The sequence below is a fragment of the Bufo gargarizans genome, chromosome 4 (genome assembly GCF_014858855.1).
Source record: "Bufo gargarizans isolate SCDJY-AF-19 chromosome 4, ASM1485885v1, whole genome shotgun sequence".
NCBI lineage: Eukaryota > Metazoa > Chordata > Amphibia > Anura > Bufonidae > Bufo > Bufo gargarizans.
The window spans coordinates 312,544,331-312,564,199 of record NC_058083.1 but is presented as its reverse complement, the minus strand read 5'-3'; the positions used below and the strand labels follow the sequence as shown (position 1 = coordinate 312,564,199).

General features: G+C 41.7%; 2 protein-coding genes across 2 annotated transcripts in view; one reads left to right on the top strand and one right to left on the bottom strand.

The window, feature by feature from the left end:
- The window catches only part of LAMA2 (laminin subunit alpha 2), a 772,405-nt gene that overhangs the window by 350,905 nt on the left and 401,631 nt on the right, over window positions 1-19,869 (bottom strand). The window lies entirely within an intron of this gene.
- Window positions 2,071-10,421, top strand: LOC122936234 (syncytin-A-like). The gene is made up of 2 exons (XM_044292331.1): window positions 2,071-2,292; window positions 7,759-10,421. Exon 2 carries the CDS (start codon window positions 8,544-8,546, stop codon window positions 10,053-10,055), a length of 1,512 nt encoding a protein of 503 aa, XP_044148266.1. The 5' UTR covers window positions 2,071-2,292; window positions 7,759-8,543; the 3' UTR covers window positions 10,056-10,421.

Sequence of the window (19,869 nt, the reverse complement as noted above, 5' to 3'; positions counted from 1 at the left end):
TATGAGGGGATGCAAGGTGTTGGATGACTTCTCCTGAGGATTGAAGATCAATATCAAAATCCTGTACAAAACTCTTTAATCTCTGATCAATTTCATAATCATCTCATAAACGTCAGTTTAATATTAAGAATGATTTATAAGACAGCAGAATCTGCAAGGTGTAGTTCATAGTACTCAATTAGTAACTCGATTAGACCTGGTGAGGGGTTTCTGGTTTTGAATCCACCCAAGGACAACATCTGCATGGAGTCAGTATGTATCCTCCATGTTTGTGTGGGTTTTTCTTGGTATTCCAACTTCCTTCCACATTCCAAAAACATTTTGGCCCGATAAAGACAAGACTAATGTGAGTGAATCATTATTTGTACAGCCATATGAATTACCAGCAAATTACCAGCAATATTACCATGACAAAAGTAGCCAGAGTGCTACTAATATATAATATACCAGCTGGCTTTCTTATGTTATTGCTAGTACAGGTATTTAACCTATAGACACCTATGGGGCATTTTTATGTTGCTGCATTTTTACTCATTTTGGGTTAAAAAAATCATTTTTTCAGTTGGTCTTTATTAAACCATTTCAGCCTTTTTTGAGAAAAAGTTGTTAAAAATCAGTTTGATGTCTCAGTCCTGTCAGCTGACGGCTATTTTAAAGCCTTATGTCTGATATCCTGACCTAATGTGGTACAATAGGTTTTTATTAAGATTTTTCAGACAAAGAAAAATAAAGAGAGCAAACAAACAAATTATAAAAAAAAAAAATGTCCTTGATTGATTATTAGTACACCGTAGAGTGATAAATCGTGTAATGGAATATGTTGAAATGACAGTATAATAAAGTGCAAATACCCTTAGAGCATAGGTAACAGGTTACATGATATAATCAGGAAGAGCAGAGGCAAAGTGGCTGGATAGTCAGGGTAGCCAGTTGTTGTGAGCATCTATCCTGGATCGTAAAGTGGGAGCAAAGACCAACTCACAGTGCATGTGATAATTAACCGATTGCACAACCTCAGCAGCTGAGGGGTTCTGTGATAGCTTCCATTGACGGGCAATGATGTTGTGAGCTGCACTTAGGATATGAGCAACAACCCAACGTGACTTAGTAGGGATGTCTGCTAATCCTATGCCTAGGATAGACAGTTAAGCTTAACAGTTTACCAGATAAGAATTAAGCTCTCTGCTGTAAACTCCCTAATAATAGTGAATTTGATCCAAAATGTACCTACGGATGGGCATGACCACCGCATATGCATTGGAGTTCCTAGCTCTCCACACCTCCACCAACATAAGGAGGAGTAGTTGGGAACCAAGTGAGTCAATCTGTTAGGGATTAGGTACCAACGTAGTTGGATTTTAATTGCCTGCTCTATATGGTTAACACATTTGGAGCACTTAAAGGACCAGTAAAGGGCATTTTGCCATTGAGCTATTGGGAAGGATTTTCCCTGCTCCTACTCCCATTATATAGTATTTTAGGGAGGATTAGCATCTTTGCTGCATTAATGCGAGTGATCTAGGATAGGTGGACTTGAGACATTTTTGCATAGTCATGTTTTAGATCTGCTCTTAAATTACAAAAATTCATGGACAGTGTCTCAGATACAGAATGAGAAAGCTCCACCTGTCACGAAAAATGGGGACAGGAGAGACACAAGAAAGACAACAGAAGGGAGAGGACAAAGAACTAGGTCTCAAGGCTAGGGATAAGGAAAAGGTCACTGAAAGGAATCCATGTTCTTTTTAATGTCAAAAACAAATTCTGCATTTTGCTGAAGTTTTGTTTCTCTGTTAGGAAATAGCTCTGATTGCTGTCAAACTAATTGCTGTTAAGTTTCTATTCTCTGTAACCCTGAATTTTATCTCTTTGGCACTACTCCCGGACAATATTCCTAATATGGAAGTTCCGTTTTTGTTTCTCTTTCACTGTCTGTAGAATAGAGCGTGTTAATATGATAGGTTGAATACATAACTTACGATGATATGCTAATAAAGGGGGTAAAGCCCCCTCTATATAACCTGTGTGCATTAAAAATAAACCTCAGAGTGTTCATTCAGTACATCACTGTTGTGTCTTTTATTACCTACTGAGTGAAGCGCTCTCCTGACGTCAGAAAAAATGACTCAAACCAAGCCGATACTAGAAGTTTGGTGCCAGGGGTACCAAGTGGGACGTTGAGATTCCTATCAGTTTGGGGGCTCGTGTCCGGGGTCGAGAAGGTCATCGGGTTTGGTAAGAAAGGCATCTGTTATTGTCCTCTGGCCGATCCGACGACCACGTCTCGATCTAGTAAGTAGAACCTACAACTTCTAGTATAATTACTGTATCAGGGATACAGGCAACAGACTCCGGGAGTCTGGGGGAGTGACCCGGGGACTCCGGGAGTCCGCCGTGAGGATCACTCAGAGAAAATATAGTGCGCACTAGATAATATTGTCTCAGGGAGACAAGGATGGAGCTTGGTTTGACTCTTTTAAAGCTGTTTTAAAGTATAAGAATATTAGAGTTGATATAAGGATACTGATGTCCGGGTGGTAAGTGTACGGACTGAAGTTCACTATTTGCATAGAGTTTTAAGGACATTGCATTGTTGTTTTACTGTGTTGCGGAGGTCTGCAATACACCCCACCCCCGGCTAGGAGCAATCCATTAACCCGGGGATAGGTGAACACAAGTGGCAGACCAAAGCAACAAATTATATGTTTGATGAAACTCTCTGATATTTTGTGATCAGACCTGAGTCCTTTGCCTAGTTGACAGGATTAATTTGTCGAATTCTTAACGCTTCAGTACAGCCAGTCCTAGGAAAGTAGCATCATTAAAATATCAGACGGAATGGGGTCACAAGGTTCTAAAACAGATTATCCCAAACCTGATATTATCCCAAACGGGAGAAACATGCAAAGTTTATGTTGCACGGTGTAGTCCCACAAATTACTTCCTAGTTAACCCAGGGGTGGATAACTTAGCTGGATGGACTGAGTTCATGCAAGCTGCTAGCCCCTTTCCAAGGGACGGCGATAATAGCCCGTACCACATGGACATGATAAAGGGTCTTTGTCTGGGAGACAAAGAAGCATGGCCACATTTTGACCATGACCCGTCCTGGGATATGGATTACATGATACAAGGGGGGGAACAGTGGTTGGAGATAGCCCCACATTGGTACAATGTACAATCAAATAAGAAGAAAGGGAAAACTAATAAGACTCCAAAAGATGACAGTCAGTTACATAAAATGGAGAAAAGAAAAGAATTAAAAGACGTGCCTGAGAAGCCAAAACCCACCTTCTTACATTGTCCCGTCCGCCCCTGCACCCCATCTCACACTAAACCCTGTACACATATGTCCAAGTATGCAGGAGATACAGGACGAAGATATAGGTGCTACATTTACGCAGGTCCATGACGACTTAGAGAAAACAAAATACAGTCTAAAACAACAGAAAGCTGCAGAACAATATAAGTACCATACACGCAGCAAGGGAATAGAAGCCAAAGAAGAACAGGTAGAACTCAGTGCACCCTTCATAACAATAGGAGAACACTTAATGAAGAAACCCATGGACATCGAGGACCTTAATAAAATTATCAAACACTGCCCCAAACCCACAGTGGCTCCTTTGGGAACCATCACCTATCTTAAAAAGGCTTGTAAGGGCAGAAATTGTACACAAGAAGATTTAAGGCTCATAATAGATGGCATTATAGGGACACATACTGCTTGGGATTGGGATGAAGTCCCATCCATTTCTACACTAGTAGATGGAACTGTTGATGCCAGCCGGTACATATGCAATACAGAAGAAGGAATGAAGAGGATTTGGACACAAGTTGAGGATCATATGAATAAGGTATTCAAACAAAAATCATCTCTGCCTATTGCTGTAGCTTGTAAACAAAAGCCCACAGAGTCTGTTACTGAGTTTTGGAAGAGATTCATGGACTGTTGGAGACTGGAGGCGGGACTCCCTACTCTCCAGAACGACAGCCTGATTATCTCCACATTCATTAACAATCTGTCGGACAAATTAACCCTTCCAGTGAAACAAGGTGTATCCTCATGAACCTCAGATGATACTGTCACTTTTGAAAAACACCTTTATGAAAAGGAATCAGCAGGATGTTTTGAAGTGAGGAAAATCACACCCACACATGCCTATGCCAACAACAGGGGAGGGGGCAGGGGAAGAAGAAGAGGAGGACATACTAGTTACAACCAGAACACACAGTGGCAACAAGGACACCCACAAGATCAGATACATAATAACTGTTGTTATAACTGTGGAAAAGAAGGACATTGGGCAAGACAGTGTACACAACCCAAGAGGAACCGGGGTAGACAGGGTCAGGGTCAGGTACCAGACACCAATACACAGCCTTTTAACCTCCCTCAACAAAGATCACAACAGACAGGCCAACAACCAAGATTCCCCATTGATTGGAATCAGCAACAACAATCATACTGATGCTGCCCGGAGGGAGGTACCCCGATTTTCACACAGGTCACCACACACTGGAAAGACACACCTGTTATTCTACTGAGAGTGGGAGGAAGAAGAGTAGGTTTTATGGTAGATAGCGGCGCAACTTCAAGTGTGTTAAGTAAAGATTTATACAAGGGACCATTGAGAAAATCTGAGCCCTCTATGGGAATTAATGGGGTTTTGACAAAAACTTTCAAAACTGACTCACTACCACTTGAGACCATGGACAGGGAGTACATCACAGACCATGCCTTCAGCATTATACCAGATTACCCAGTCAGCCTGTTAGGGAGAGATTTGTTCATTAAGCTTGATTTATAAGTGTCAGCCAAAAATAAGGGCATAAGAGTACACTCAGATCTCATTCCAATCTCTACACCAGTGCCACTGATTCTTGCAAACATACAGAACCACCCAGAACTCAACAACATTAACCCTGAGTTATGGTCTTCAAATGAATATGACACAGGGTTCATAGATTGCACACCATACAAGGCTACTGTGAAACCAGGTGTCATCTCAGTGTTCCAGAAACAGTACCCATTGTCCACAGAGAAAATTGAGGGCTTGTGGCCAATGATCGAAGAATTTTTAAAGAAAGGCATCCTGGAAGAGGTGATTTCACCCTTCAGCACTCCCATAAATCCTGTGGCAAAAGCAGATGGTTCAGTTCGCTTTGTGCAGGATTTAAGGGAAATCAACAACATCATTGTGCCTATAGCCCCTATTGTACCTGACATCACTCAGTTACTATCTGCCATTTCAGCAGACGCTGTTTGGTTCAGTGTGATAGATCTGAAAAATGCATTCTTTTCTATCCCAGTTCACAAGAAGACCAGACTACTTTTTGCTTTTTCCTTCGAGGGGCGACAACTAACCTGGGCAAGAATGCCACAGGGATATGCTGATTCACCTGTAGTGTTCAGCATTGTCCTCCAAATGACTTTAAAACCATGGCACCCCCCCCAAGGTTCCGTGTTGTTGCAATACGTGGATGATTTACTGTTGTGCAGTATGTCAGTGGAGGCCAACATTGAGGATGGTATATCACTGTTACAATGGTTGTTTGAATGTGGACACAAAGTGTCATTAGGGAAAATGCAATGGTGTAAACAGCAAGTCGAATACTTGGGGTTTGTCCTCACAAAGGGGGAAAGAAGGATCAGTCCAGGGAGAGTTCAGTCTGTAGCGGGCCTGGTCACCCCGCTCTCCAAGAAGGAAATGCTATCCTTCCTTGGAATGATAAACTACTGCAGACAATGGATCCCAGACTGTTCCTACTATGACAATATCTTGAGGCAGGCAACACTGCAGGACAAACCTGATTTAATAAGATGGTCTTCAGAAATGTACAATGCATTTGATTATCTGAAATGTTCATTAATGTCAAGTCCAGGATTGGGCCTCCCTGAATACAAACTGCCCTTCCACATGTTTGCACGACAAAATTGTAAAACCATGGTGGGCGTACTGACACAAGAACATGGAGGCAAGTTGCGCCCATGTGCATTTTTCTCGAAGGTAATGCCCACCTCTGTCCAAGGGATGCCGGCATGTCTGCGTTCTCTTGCAGCCTCTGCTATGATGGCAGAGTTGGCAACTCCTTTCACAATGGGACATTACACCATTTTGCACAGTACACATGATGTTGTAGGCCTACTCAAGGGCATCCACACACAACACATGTCTGCACAAAGGCTTTCAGGATATGAGGTAATACTGCTCAGTGACCCTTCACTCGAAATCAAGTATGCTTCCCACACCTCAGGTCCAGCACCAATACTGAATGCTCTCTTAGGCCTTAAAGGACAGGAAGATTGCCTCACAGATACACATGATTGCTTGCAGGTCTTGGAACACGAAACTTCTCCAAGACATGATTTGTCATCCACACCCATTGTAGGTGCTCCAGAGGTTTTTGTAGATGGCTCGTGTACCAGACCAAATGACATCAGATACTGTACAGGCTACGCCATTGTCATGCTCCCAGATGTTGTACTAGAGGCAAAGCCTATAAAGTTTCAGTCTGCACAGGCAGCTGAACTCATTGCCCTTACCAGGGCATGCATTCTACATGCTGAAAAACCTGTCACCATCTATACTGACAGTAGATACGCACATGGTGTAGTTTGGGATCATGGAATGATTTGGCACAGGAGAGGTTTCACTGCAGCAGATGGTAAACGCATCTCACACTCACAGTTGGTCGCAGATCTACTTGAAGCCATCAGATTGCCTTCACAATTAGCAATTGTCAACTGCAAGGCACACACCAATGGTAAGGATCATGTCTCACAGGGTAATGCGCTGGCAGATAGGGAGGCGAAACGAGTGGCCAAATGCAACCCCACAGGTCCATGTAACCATTGGGAGATGCCATGTTTGGCACCTCCAACCCCTGAGATGTCACAAATGCTTACTGATCTTCAAAGATACGCCACTGAACAGGAGCGGCAAGACTGGTGTTATCCAGTATTGCAGAAAAATCCTAAGACAGGATTACTCTGCAAAGAGGGGAAACCATGCATCCCCCAACACAGTGCTTCCATCTTTATAGCACACTTCCATGGAGTAGGACATAACAGCATACAGACAACTCAGTCATTGTTGAGTCTACCCCTTGAAGGTAGTCCATCAACACCTTGACTATCCCACTACTCCATTCACCCATTTACAGGTAGATTTCACACATATTCCCAAAGCTCATGGTAGACAGGAATATGCTTTGGTGATTGTTGACATGTTCTCCAGATGGCCTGAAGTATTCCCCACCAAATCAGAGGATGCTAAAACAACAGCAAGGATACTTACCCAACAAATTATTCCTAGGTGGGGATGCCCTCTGATGATTGAATCTGACCAAGGGCCAGCATTCACCTCCAAACTCAACAAGGAAATTGCTAAATTACTACAAATAGAATGGAAATTTCACATTCCATATCACCCACAAATCTCAGGCATTGTGGAACGCATGAACAGGACTATCAAAGATAAATTGAGGAAGGCCACTGCAGGTACCTTTGAAAAATGGAAAGAGATCCTACCCATAATACTTGCAGAAATAAGGATGACACCTAATAAGAGGTTAGGGTTATCACCATTCAAGATACTTATGGGAAGGCCTTTCCCCACCCCCTGGGCAAGATGCCCAATGATAGTGCAGGAAGGGGACCTTGATTTAATAAGGGAAGAATATGTCACCAAATTGATACAGGTACTTAATAAAACTGAGGAAAAAGTTGCTTGTAAGTCTCCCTCTCTTCCACAGGAACCCACCCACCCATACAGGGTGGGGGATGAGGTAGTGATTAAAACACTGAAGAAAGGAAAATCCCAAGGTGACTTCGCATATGGCCCACCCACTACCGTGGTCACAGTAACTAGAACAGCTGTGCTGACTGAACAGTCTCCAACTTGGATCCACGCCACCCGAGTGAAGCTTTTGAGAACAAGAGAGGAGGCAGGAACGGAGGCAGACAGCCTTGGCCTTGAAGAAGGACAAGAGGTACTAACGGGGGCAGACAGCCCTGACCTCCAACAAGGCCCAGAGGTACTAACGGGGGCAGACAGCCCTGACCTCCAACATGATGAGCTCCTCACTCTTTTCTGGAAAATGGTTGAATGTACTGACTAAGATTGCTTCAATAATCTTGTTGATTTTACCAATTAGCAGTATGGGAGAAGTAGCCACAACTAGCAAGGGCGGCGTCATCACCTTTTGGTATAATTCATCTAACACTCACGTAGCTACCTACACCTTTTGTCTTTGTGATATATTGAAAACATGTTCATATTATAACTACTGTTCCAACAACTATGTAGAAGGACAGGCCTATATATGTGTAACAGACTCATACTGGGGAAAAGGTTGTGCATACTGGGGATCAGTGGGATGGAATACAGGGACTGAATGGGGATATAAACCAGAAAGCGCCCTCAAAAGGAGGGATAAAAATTCTAAGTCCCTTTTGACCAGAATGACACTCCTTGAGAGAGGGACGTGTTATGTGGACACCTCCTCATTGAATTTTTGCAAAAAAAAGGTCAGCGGAAATGAAAATTGTATTGACAATAGAAAACCCTGGTAAATATGATGAAGGAGATTATGTATTGGGATGGTACTTCCATAAAATGTGGGGAGCTGCAACTTCCCGGGTAACACAAATGTTCAGACTTAGAGATATGTATAAGTCTAAGGAATACCAACCCATCACAAGTGTCCCCAAAAACCCACTAGCCCCACATATAGTTTCTCTAAAAAACCTAAAGGCCATATCTGATCCCACATATGAGGATACTTTGGCCATGGAGACGGGTTTTTCTGATGTTAATTTGTGGCTGGAGTGGATGAAGTATAGTGCAGCCTCTGTGAATAAAAGTAACTGTTACATATGCGGTGCTGCCAAGCCACACCTAGGTACCGTACCCCTAGTGTTACCAGAAAGTGTTGAAGAATGTTTTTTGACTCTTTTTGTTAATATGTCTTATAGCCACAGTGCATGTACAGAATGGAAATCAAGATACCCTCTGTTGTTAAAAAATCCTCGCCCTGGGGCAGGAATCCAGGTATATCCAGGTAACTACACATGTTACAAAGGTAGTACACATGGGAGGAATGTACAGAATTTCACCAAAGGTTATTGTCACAAATACAGCAATCTGAACATATCCCTCACTCAGAATCAAGTATACTCCATAGGAGATGTGTACTGGATCTGTGGAGATGGAAAAATAAGATCCAGACTGGAAGGTGCCTGGAAAGGTGAATGTGTGCTTGCCAAAGTTATAATGAACATGCACATTTTTACTGAATCAGATATTACAGACAAAGGGGTGCTAAAGATAAACAAAAGAAGCAGCCCCCTTTCAAGTTTTGATCCCCATGTGTATATAGATGCAATAGGTGTTCCAAGAGGGGTCCCAGATGAGTTCAAAGCTAGAGATCAAGTAGCCGCCGGATTTGAATCAATATTTCCCATCATTACTGTGAATAAAAATGTGGATTGGATAAATTACATATACTACAATCAGCAAAGGTTTGTAAACTATACCAGAGATGCATTACAAGGGGTAGCAGAAGAACTACAAGCAGACTCAATCATGACATTTCAGAATCGAATGGTGTTGGATATGATTCTTGCAGAGAAGGGCGGAGTGTGCCAAGTACTGACTGATCCAACCTCCTGTTGCACATACATACCAAATAATACTGGCCCCACTGGTAAGGTCACAATAGCTATAAAAAAGCTTGAAGATCTGTCAATAGAACTGAAAAAGAACTCAGGTATAAATAATCCATGGGATCAATACTCTGGGTGGTTCACAAGTTGGAAACAAGGTCTCATGCAACTAGGGATTGTCATACTAATAGTAATTGTAGTAATAGGTGTAGTAGCATTATGTGTTATTCCTTGTGTGAAACGAATGCTAGAAAAAGTGCTCTCCAATATGGCATTATATCAGACTACTCTACCCCAGGAGGATCGAAGCCCAGATGGGTATAAGAATTACCTAATATCATATAGAGAGAAAAAGGACAAGAAAGGAAAGAACCATGTAGTGTGATACACTAAAGGTTCTAAGAGGGGATTTGAAAGGAATCCATGTTCTTTTTAATGTCAAAAACAAATTCTGCATTTTGCTGAAGTTTTGTTTCTCTGTTAGGAAATAGCTCTGATTGCTGTCAAACTAATTGCTGTTAAGTTTCTATTCTCTGTAACCCTGAATTTTATCTCTTTGGCACTACTCCCGGACAATATTCCTAATATGGAAGTTCCGTTTTTATTTCTCTTTCACTGTCTGTAGAATAGAGCGTGTTAATATGATAGGTTGAATACATAACTTACGATGATATGCTAATAAAGGGGGTAAAGCCCCCTCTATATAACCTGTGTGCATTAAAAATAAACCTCAGAGTGTTCATTCAGTAAATCACTGTTGTGTCTTTTATTACCTACTGAGTGAAGCGCTCTCCTGACGTCAGAAAAAAAGACTCAAACCAAGCCGATACTAGAAGTTTGGTGCCAGGGGTACCAAGTGGGACGTTGAGATTCCTATCAGTCACCTCCTAGGAAACCCCTAGATCTTGCCCTGACTCCTGTCAGTATGTATAGACCCTGAAGGTGGGAAAATACATATGCCATAACCTAAACCCTAGGAGCCCTGAGATGCCCTAAAGCTAGTGAAAGGGGATAAGACTACTGGTTCCTTCCCTGGTGAACGAACCAGCGTCTCTGTGAGGCCTAGTAACAATAAACAAAAGGGAAGAACCAAATACAAGAGCAGTACAACTTATCTTATAGAAAATGGATGAGCAGGAACACAAGCAAGGTCCACACACCAACTCCTCCAAATCCAAGCAGAGAATATCAATTGCATGGTATGAAGTGTGAAATCAAACTAAATAGCTGCACCTGACAAGAGGTGTGGTCATTACCAAACAACAACACTGAGAATCAAGAAACTGTCAGTTAACCTCATGTGCAGTCTGTCTTTCTGATTTTCTAACCTCTGTCACAGAAGGTACTGTGACACCACCCCTAAGTAGATAATGGAGGACTCGGCCCACTAGAATTGATGTCTATTTCGTATCTGACCTCTGGTATCCTCCGACACATGGAAAGCTAGAACTTTGGTCTTTTTAACATTTATTTTATAGTAGGAACAATGTGATTATTTGGAGATGAGAGGAGTCACAGCTTCTAGTGATTCCACAGGATTTGACAAGGATGACATTATCGGCATAAAAGCCTATGACATGTGGGTGATCCCCTACAGAGATGCTTGTGACCAAGGGGCTCTGTTTGATGAGCTCTGCCAGGGGCTCCATAACCAGGAAAATTTGAAAGGCGTCAGAGAGATAACCAGAGGCCAGTACCTTGGCTGATGGTGTAGTGTATGGGCCCATTATGGCAGATAGAATGGTTCTTTGAAAACCGAACTTCTGTAGGACCTGATCCTGGAACCGCCAATGTACCCTATCAAACGCTTTTTCAGCATCAAAAGAGACAAACAGTGTGGGGGCCCTGGACCAGTCCGCCAGCTGAATAATGTCGACCATGAGCCTAGTACCATCTCTATACTGCCTCCCAGGAACAAACCCCACTTGATCAATATCCCCTAAGGAGGGCAGGAAAGTATTAATACAGGTGGCCAAAATTTTAGCAAAATGCTTGAGGTCTACATTCAATAAGATATAGGTCAGAAATTTGCAGGTTCCTGTGGGGGTTTACCTGGCTTGGGGAGTGTGACAAAAGTATCCATTAACATATCTGGGGGATTGTCTCCCGTGAGGAGAAAACCATTATACAGCAAAAGTTGGAAAGTTTTATAATAATTAGAAAAAAAGCTGTCTGGGCCTGGTGCTCTGCCTAATGGGGTGGCTTTGAGTGTTAAAGAATCTCATCCTCAAAGATAGATCTGTTCAGAGATGCGAGTTGGTCAGCAGTGAGGGAGGGCAAGGATATCAATGCCAAGAAGGATTGAATACCTATCTGAGTAGGCTGAGGGGTGGAGTCATCGCTATTTAAATTATATAGATGGGCATAGTATGAGGCAAATGCGTTTGCGATCTCCTGCTGGTGGGTGACCACCGAGGTATCATAGTGAAGTTTCTCTATCCTAGCGATCGTCCCTGCCCTGTCGCCCATGTGATAAAAGTTAGTTTTCATACGCCTCAATGCCCATTCATGTTGGTACAGGAGAAGAGATCTCAGGTGCATCCTGCATCCATTTAATCTCCATTGTGGGATCAGGGGGCCTGGCAGACCAATGTTAAGCTCTAGGCTAATAGGCGCATGGTCAGACCAAGTAGCGCACCCAATGTCCGACCTGTCTACATTGTGTATTAAATTTCTCAAGACTAGAAAGTAGTCAATGCAGGACTGAGTGGGCTGGTAAGATATAAGTGAATGGGCTGGTAAGATATAAGTGAAGTCACGTTCATCGGCATGTTGGTATCGCCAGATGTCGTGAAATAATATATCTTTAAGAGTATTTCGTAGATCCGCGCGGTGGTTACCTGATACAGTGTGACAGTCTAAGTCTGGGGCAAACTCCCTCCTTTTGGCCAGTGTGGCCGGAAATAGGTTGGGAAAAACAGAGATACTTTGAAATAAATCAGTAGGAGTGGGGTTCTGCCGCAGGGCCTTTGGGAACAGCTCCTTAACTTAGTAAAAGTGGATTCGCGCCACAATGTCACACGGCAACGAGGAGTCCAAACCTTTGGGCTTCGGAATCCGGTGAATATAGTCAATAGTTAAGTCCATGTCTGGCATAGATGGAATAGCCGCTTTGAGGAGGCTTTTAAGGAACGGCTCCAGGGCCTCTGTTTCCACCGACTCTGGGACTCCGCGTAGTCGCACATTATTACGATGGTGGCGGTCCTCTATATCTTGCACTTTGCTCTTGAGGGTAGCCAAATCCAATTCAAGCACTTTGTGAGTGTGTCGATCAAGGAGTTATGGGAGGTGGCAAACTCTGTCATCTTCCCTTCAACGTGTGAAGTGCGCTCCCCTAAGCTCTGAAGTTTGTGCCTAAACTCCCTCAGAAGGCTCATCATAGGCTTTCTAGCATGGATCGCATGGTGTCCTCTGTTAGCGTGTGAGAAGGCGACCCTGAGAGCATTGGCTCCTCCATGCAAGGAGAAGTTCCAGACGATGAAGTGGGGGAAGCTGTGGCAGAGTGTGCTGTCGGTGATGACCCGGTGAGGCCCGGACTTGCAGCCATCGGTTTGGCAAAAAACTCAGTGGCCCAGATTCAGGTAGATTTGCCCATTACTTACACCTGAGCCGCTCAGCTGAATTTCTCTGCGCTGGAGCAATTTTGCCAAATTGCCACCTGATTCAGGAATCGTTTGTTCATTTAATTTGCTCCTGTTTAAGGCAAAGCTGAGGGCGCAAGGCCGTGCAAGTCAAAGTGGGTGTGCCCCTATGTAAATGAGGAATTTTCGGCTCAGCAGAGGTTTGCTAGCATAATTTCAGGGCAAATCCTGCTCAGCTGCTTGCACTGAGCAAATAAATAGGAGCAGACTTGCGCAGGTTCTTTGCTGAATTTCATCCTGCTTTTTCCTACCCCCCCCTGAGCAAGGAAATTCAGCCCTTTTGCAAGACATGGCACCTCCCAAAGGGACCAAAATAAGGAAGGCCAACTTTGTGGCTGCAGAGATGGACATCCTGATTGCTGCACTCCAGCAGCATAAGGAAGTCCTATATGGTGCCCAGCGGGCAAACACCACCATTGCCCAAAGGAGGGCTATATATGAAGCCATTGCCCTGGACATCAATGCCCTGGGTAATGAAGTGCGTACCTGGGATGACATCCAGAAGAAATTAAATGATATGAGACATTTGGCCATCTTTTGCTAACTTGCCCCTGCTTTTAACAGGAGCAAGTTTGCCCAGGGAAAAAAGCTTGCACGCTTCCAGCGCAAGATGCGCATCACACGCGCATGTTTCTGAATCATCGGCAGTACCTAATTTGCATATTCGCTGAGGGAATTCCATGAAGGCGCAACTTACACCCCGCGCAAAATTGCACGAAAATTGCGCAGGAACAGCTAGGCTGCGTGCGCGGGAAAATGGCCGCTTTTCAGGCTTAACTGGTTTACAGAATCAGCCGCAAATTTGCATAGGAGCAAATCAGTACTTGCGCGGCGCAAATCACACTTGTTCCCGCGCAAGTGCTTCTTGAATCTGGGCCAGTGAGTTTTTTTTAAGCTTGCCGTTTTCTAAGTTTCCCCATCTTGCTGAACATTTCTGCTTGCTTGGAACACACTGGATCTTCGCTCGGATAGCCGATATGAGCCATTTTGTGGGTGACTGGTGCGGAGCTAGCTAGTTAGGCTACTTTCACACTTGCGTTTTGTGCGGATCCACCATGGATGGATCCGTTCAGATAATACAACCATCTACATCCGTTCAGAACTGATCTGTTTGTATTATCTATAACATAGCCAAGATGGATTTGTTTTGAACACCATTGAAAGTCAATAGAGGATGTATCCGTTTTCTATTGTGCCAGATTGTGTCAGTGAAATCGGATCCGTCCACATTGACTTATATTGGCTCAGTTTCATAAAACAGACACCAAAATGCTGCAAGTAGCGTTTTGGTGTTCGTCTCCAAAGCGGAATGGAGACGGAACTGATGCAAACTGATCCATTTTGGACTGCTTGTGAGAGCCCTGAACGGATCTCACAAACAGAAAGCCAAAACGCGAGTGTGAAAGTGCTGGCTGCTTAAAGAAGACCAGAGAGGAGCTCATTCTCCCTGGCTATAAGAGGTGCGCTCTGCTTGGATGCGCTGACACCAAGGGAGAAGAGAACCGCTCCAGCCTCCACCTAGTATAACCAAGTCGGCTAATTAGAATATAAGGCGCCAAAATCAATGGGGGACAACAGAAGATGGACTTTGAAAAAAAAAAAAAAGTGCAATGACATCAGTGGGGGCCACCCTATAAAGTAAGACCCTAATTAGACAAGGGTTAAACAGATGAAAGGTCCTCTTTAAGCAGCAAGAGCTATTAGTGTTACCCACGCCCCCCCCCCCCCCATCCCCGTTACCCTGGCCTAATAAATACTCATTTAAGCCATAGTTTTATTAGTCTAATAAGAGTTTGGCTTAGAGTGTTTATGAGGTCAAGAGTTCAGAGATGAAACTTCCGCTGACGGGACTCAGAAGTAATACTCTGCAAACAGACTGATTTTTAAGCCCTGTATCTCAAAAATGGCTGAATATTTTTAATAATAAAAATTAAAAAAAAAACATTTTTTTCCCAAATTGAGTAAAAATGCAATCTTAAAAATTGCCCTAAAGGTGTCCATAGTCTTTAATATTATCATAACATTGTTATTTAATGAAGATTTTATATGTTTGATTTCCTTCTTAACCATCATCTTACAGTAACTAAAAAATTGAGTCCAATCCAGTGTCAGCTCTCCACTGATATTATACACTTTCATCTGAAATTAATAAAACATCCACATAAACCACATACAGAGCAATGTTGGCACCATAACTAATTTGACTTTTTGACAATAACTGCTGGGAGCACTTCCAAACAACTGGTCTCATCGTCCTTTAGATTGCCGCTGCCAGACCTGTGTATAGCTTCCAGCTTGGCATACAGATAAAAAGAAGCTTTCTATTATAAAAGCCAGCCTCTCTACAAATGATTGTTCATACATTTTCTATACTAATCATTTAAGCAGTTTATATGCCTAAAGGATAAATTCAAGGTCAGTTCTATAATGTGTTTGATGTGGGTGCTACCAGCTATAAACCCATTTATATTACAAGTGCTCTCTATAAAATGGTCACAATAAGATAAAATGATGAAGGGGAGTACCGCATAATGTAAACTCTGTAGATGTGAATATTCATTGTACAAGGTGTACTGTACAGTAGAATACTGTATATAAAACTTCAAAGCCTGAAAGAGGCATGGTATACTCAACACAATAGAAGTTCAATGCAATGTGAGTCATCCCTATGGTAACAAATAGCTATTTTATATTATTTCCTTGATGACATTCAAAATGAATGCAACATATAGCTGGGGACACTACTAAATGTATGGAGAACTTTACATTTTTATCATTGTTTTATGAACTATTTTAATATTATTCTTTATGTAGTAATGCTAATGACCTAAATCTTACTTACAGGAATCTGAGATATAATGCTACAGGGTCCTCCTTGTCATGACACCTCTCTCACTATCTTTGAAGGTAAAATATGTTCGGTGACCCTTATTTTTTAAGAATAATGTGGATTTGCAACTTTTTCTTTTTTTTTCTTTTTACTAAAGGAAGGTGTTAGTTTTACCATTATGTCCCAATAGTTTGGCGCTAAAAGAACTACATTACATTTTTGAGGTTTTGGGAGATTACAGTACATTGGTGGCGTACTTTTCTTAAAATATTTTAAAACTAAACTATAATATTGTCTGTAAGTTATAAACTAATTTGCTGAATCATTAGCAGCGTTAGAAGGGCTGCATATTTTCCCATTTCCAACTCAACTAAATTACTTTAAATGAAAATGAACTTGAATTTTAAAATAGGCATCCCTTCCACTGAAAGTATGATTGATGAGTACAAGAGTATTGTGTATTAAATAGTTGTGTGTGAGTCTATTACCCAGTTCAGTAGTGACCTTTAAATGATTCAATTATTTTTTTATGAAAACATGTTTGTGAGTGTAGAACACAATCTAAAGAAACCATTGAGGCTTCTTGACATTATGTTTAATATTATGAACACACGTAGTGACATTTATACAGGAATGATAACAGACCTCTTATGTTGTAAACATTGTATTATAAATTCCACTCTTTGTGCAAGACATCTGATGAAGTGCATATAAAGCTAATAACTGCAGTCATATGAGAACAGGACAGGTGGCATACCTTCGCAGTTCTTGCTATGTCACTGTCCTGGCTTGTGCAGTAGTGAGAAGGGTGCACCTTTCTTCCCTTCAAGGCATTCCCTGACTTGGGAAATTCTCCTGCATGATAGTAGTTTAGGGTGCTCTTGGTGGTGTTAGGTTTTGTGGTGCAAGGCAGGGTTTCCGAGAAGTGTGAGTAAATGATGAGGCCAGGTTTAGTGCAACAGGTTCACTGTACTTTACTGAAGCAGTCCAATGGATGGTTCACATAGTCAGTGTACACATGAAATGCAATCTTTACAGTACACTTATGTGGTTATCAAGGCTGTGTATCAGAGGCTGGTCTTTCTCTCTTTTAAATCAGTCTTTACTATCTCTTCTTTTCTGGTCTAATGGGTGCAATCTATCTATCTATCTCTACAGTATCCTCAGTGGAATACATTCTCTAAATTTCTGCTCTTCTTATGTGATGGGGAACCTGAAGGTTATTGCTCCCATCAGTATGCAAAGAAGTCTGTAGCCTCAATATAAATGATTTAAATTTCTCTGACAGATACATAGCAATTATTGTTGCATGGCTACTGAACTTTCTGCTGCCTTCAGTAACTCTTTCCCTCAAGGGCTGGCACATATGCTGTAACTTTGCTGCATATTATCTACAGGCAACAGGTCTCTCTGTTTAACATTGCTCCTCACTTATCTTACATGTCTACTTGTTTATAGTTAGCATTAGAATAAAATAACTTCCTTCTGGAGAGGAATAGGTGGTGCCTAGCAACAGTAACTGGGAACTTCCCAGTCTCTCCATATACAGCTTATGGGAATTCCAGTGCACAAAATACAGTGACATTACCACTTAAAGAACCTCATTGATATACATAATAAAAAATCCTCAGTGGATTCTAAACATGAAAATCAACAGCATTCTCTATCTTATGTTGCAGTACCCAAATTGAGTATTTCAAGAACTGCAATGAAGCATGATTTATGTTATGTTTAAGCTCAATCTAAGACAACTGGCTGCAGCAGGAGTCAATCATGTTGCAGGTTTCGTCATAGTTTTGGTGCATCCTCCGGCAATCTGTGTGCCAAGCTTAAATCTAAGGCAGCTTCCTAGCAGTTGTAGATTTCTGTCTTCATTCATGCAAGATAAGAAAACTGGTGTGAATAAATATAAATGTCCCTACCCGTCCTCGCCATCCTCCCTTTTCAGAAAGCTTTGACGCATCACTTGTGACAAAATGTTGTTGCAGTGGCGTTTAAAAAGTCACAAAAACATGGTTTGCGCCTTATTTACAACAGAAAACTGATAAATTCCCCCCACAGTGTGCAATATGGCGCACTGCGTTTTTTAATTTATTTTAGCTGCCCTCTTTATTGCTATCATTCATGTATAGGTTTAGTGTTCCTTTAAAAACTAAAAAAAATCTGGCCTCTGCTTTTTTCCACTGCAAAGATACTGCACAAATGTAAGAATAATGCAGTGGGTAAGTAAATCCTCAATTATAAGACTTATAACTATTTTAAAAGAAAAGAAGCAATGCAATACATTACTAGAGTTAAGATAAATGAATATAACAGGAAGTTATGATATCTATGAGTTTATAAGTATGTAAGAAATAAGAATAATAATACACTAAAAACATAAAAAGCTGACAGACTGTACAATAAATAGTTGCTGAAGATCCTACTTGAAGAATGTAACTGAGTGATGTATCACCAGCCTTCATGAGCGTTCCAGTAACAACCATGTAGAAAAATGACTTGCAAACATCACAAACTATGAGCTGCAGTCTATATATACAGGGTATAATGAGTAATTTATAGGAAGTGTTTCCCCGGGATCTGTCATGCAGATATGATATTTTGTAAATTGAAAACAAAACTCTTCATAATGTTTGAGAGTGCAGAGAATATTAAAAGACAGATCTTATACATAATTCACCAGAGTTCTCGGAATAAACTACCATAAGTGTTTAATTTGTTTACACAAATGGAGAAGCCACAGCTTACTTCTTAAATATTAAGGCGTCTGTTTAATATTGAAATGATGCTTTAGAATAGGTTTGTCTTATATATCTAGCATATGAGATGTCATGCATTCACTTTACGTAAAATATAGAAATGTTGAGCTCCCCAATGTGTAGCAATAGCAGGCGAAGGAGGAAATCACAGACAATGCAGCTGGGATTTGGTAAGCTATTTACATTTATATGAGAGAGTTTAATTTTATAATGTGATAACAAATCCTACAGAGACCATGGTAATTCTGAGTATGGTTGGAACACGTTAACTGATACGTGTTAACAAACTGCACTGTGCTGAGTGAAGCTGCAACGTGAAGGAGAGATCACACAGCAGGTTCCAGCTCTCCAGACTAAAGTCATCCTTTATTTCCCCTGCGGTGATTCTGCAGGAGAACAATTGCTGACTGGTTCCCATAGAAAGTGCTGAAGATTGCGGGGGATAAAAGAAGTGGGTCAACTTATTTTCAGGTGCCCCTTTGTAAGGGGGTCTCCGAGACTTATATACTTATGATTAGTGTTAAGAGAATCAAAAGATGTAATTCTCCACAAATCAGAATTCCCTTGTGCTTCGTAGTAAATAATCAATTTTCCCTCAAATGGCATTAAAAAAAAAAAACTCACCTCATCCTTTTGAGTGCGAAGAGGCTGCCACAGCCATCTTGCTTGGAGATCTGAGTAAAATCTTATGCACAATGACCTTCAGGAATCTTTTTGTGCTTAGAGTGGGGAATTTTTTTTTTTCCCACTGACTAACTCCTATAAGGCCTAATTTTTTTTTATCTCAGATGCTGTGATCAGCGATGGATGCATCTGAGGGGTTCGATGACGGCCTTGTGCTTGGTAATCACAAAGAAATAAACTTTGTGATGAAGCGATTCATCACAAAGCATATTTCTTTGTGAAATTCGGCAAAGCAGCCAAATCAAATTTTCCATAATTTCGCTCATCTCCACTGATGACCTCTGG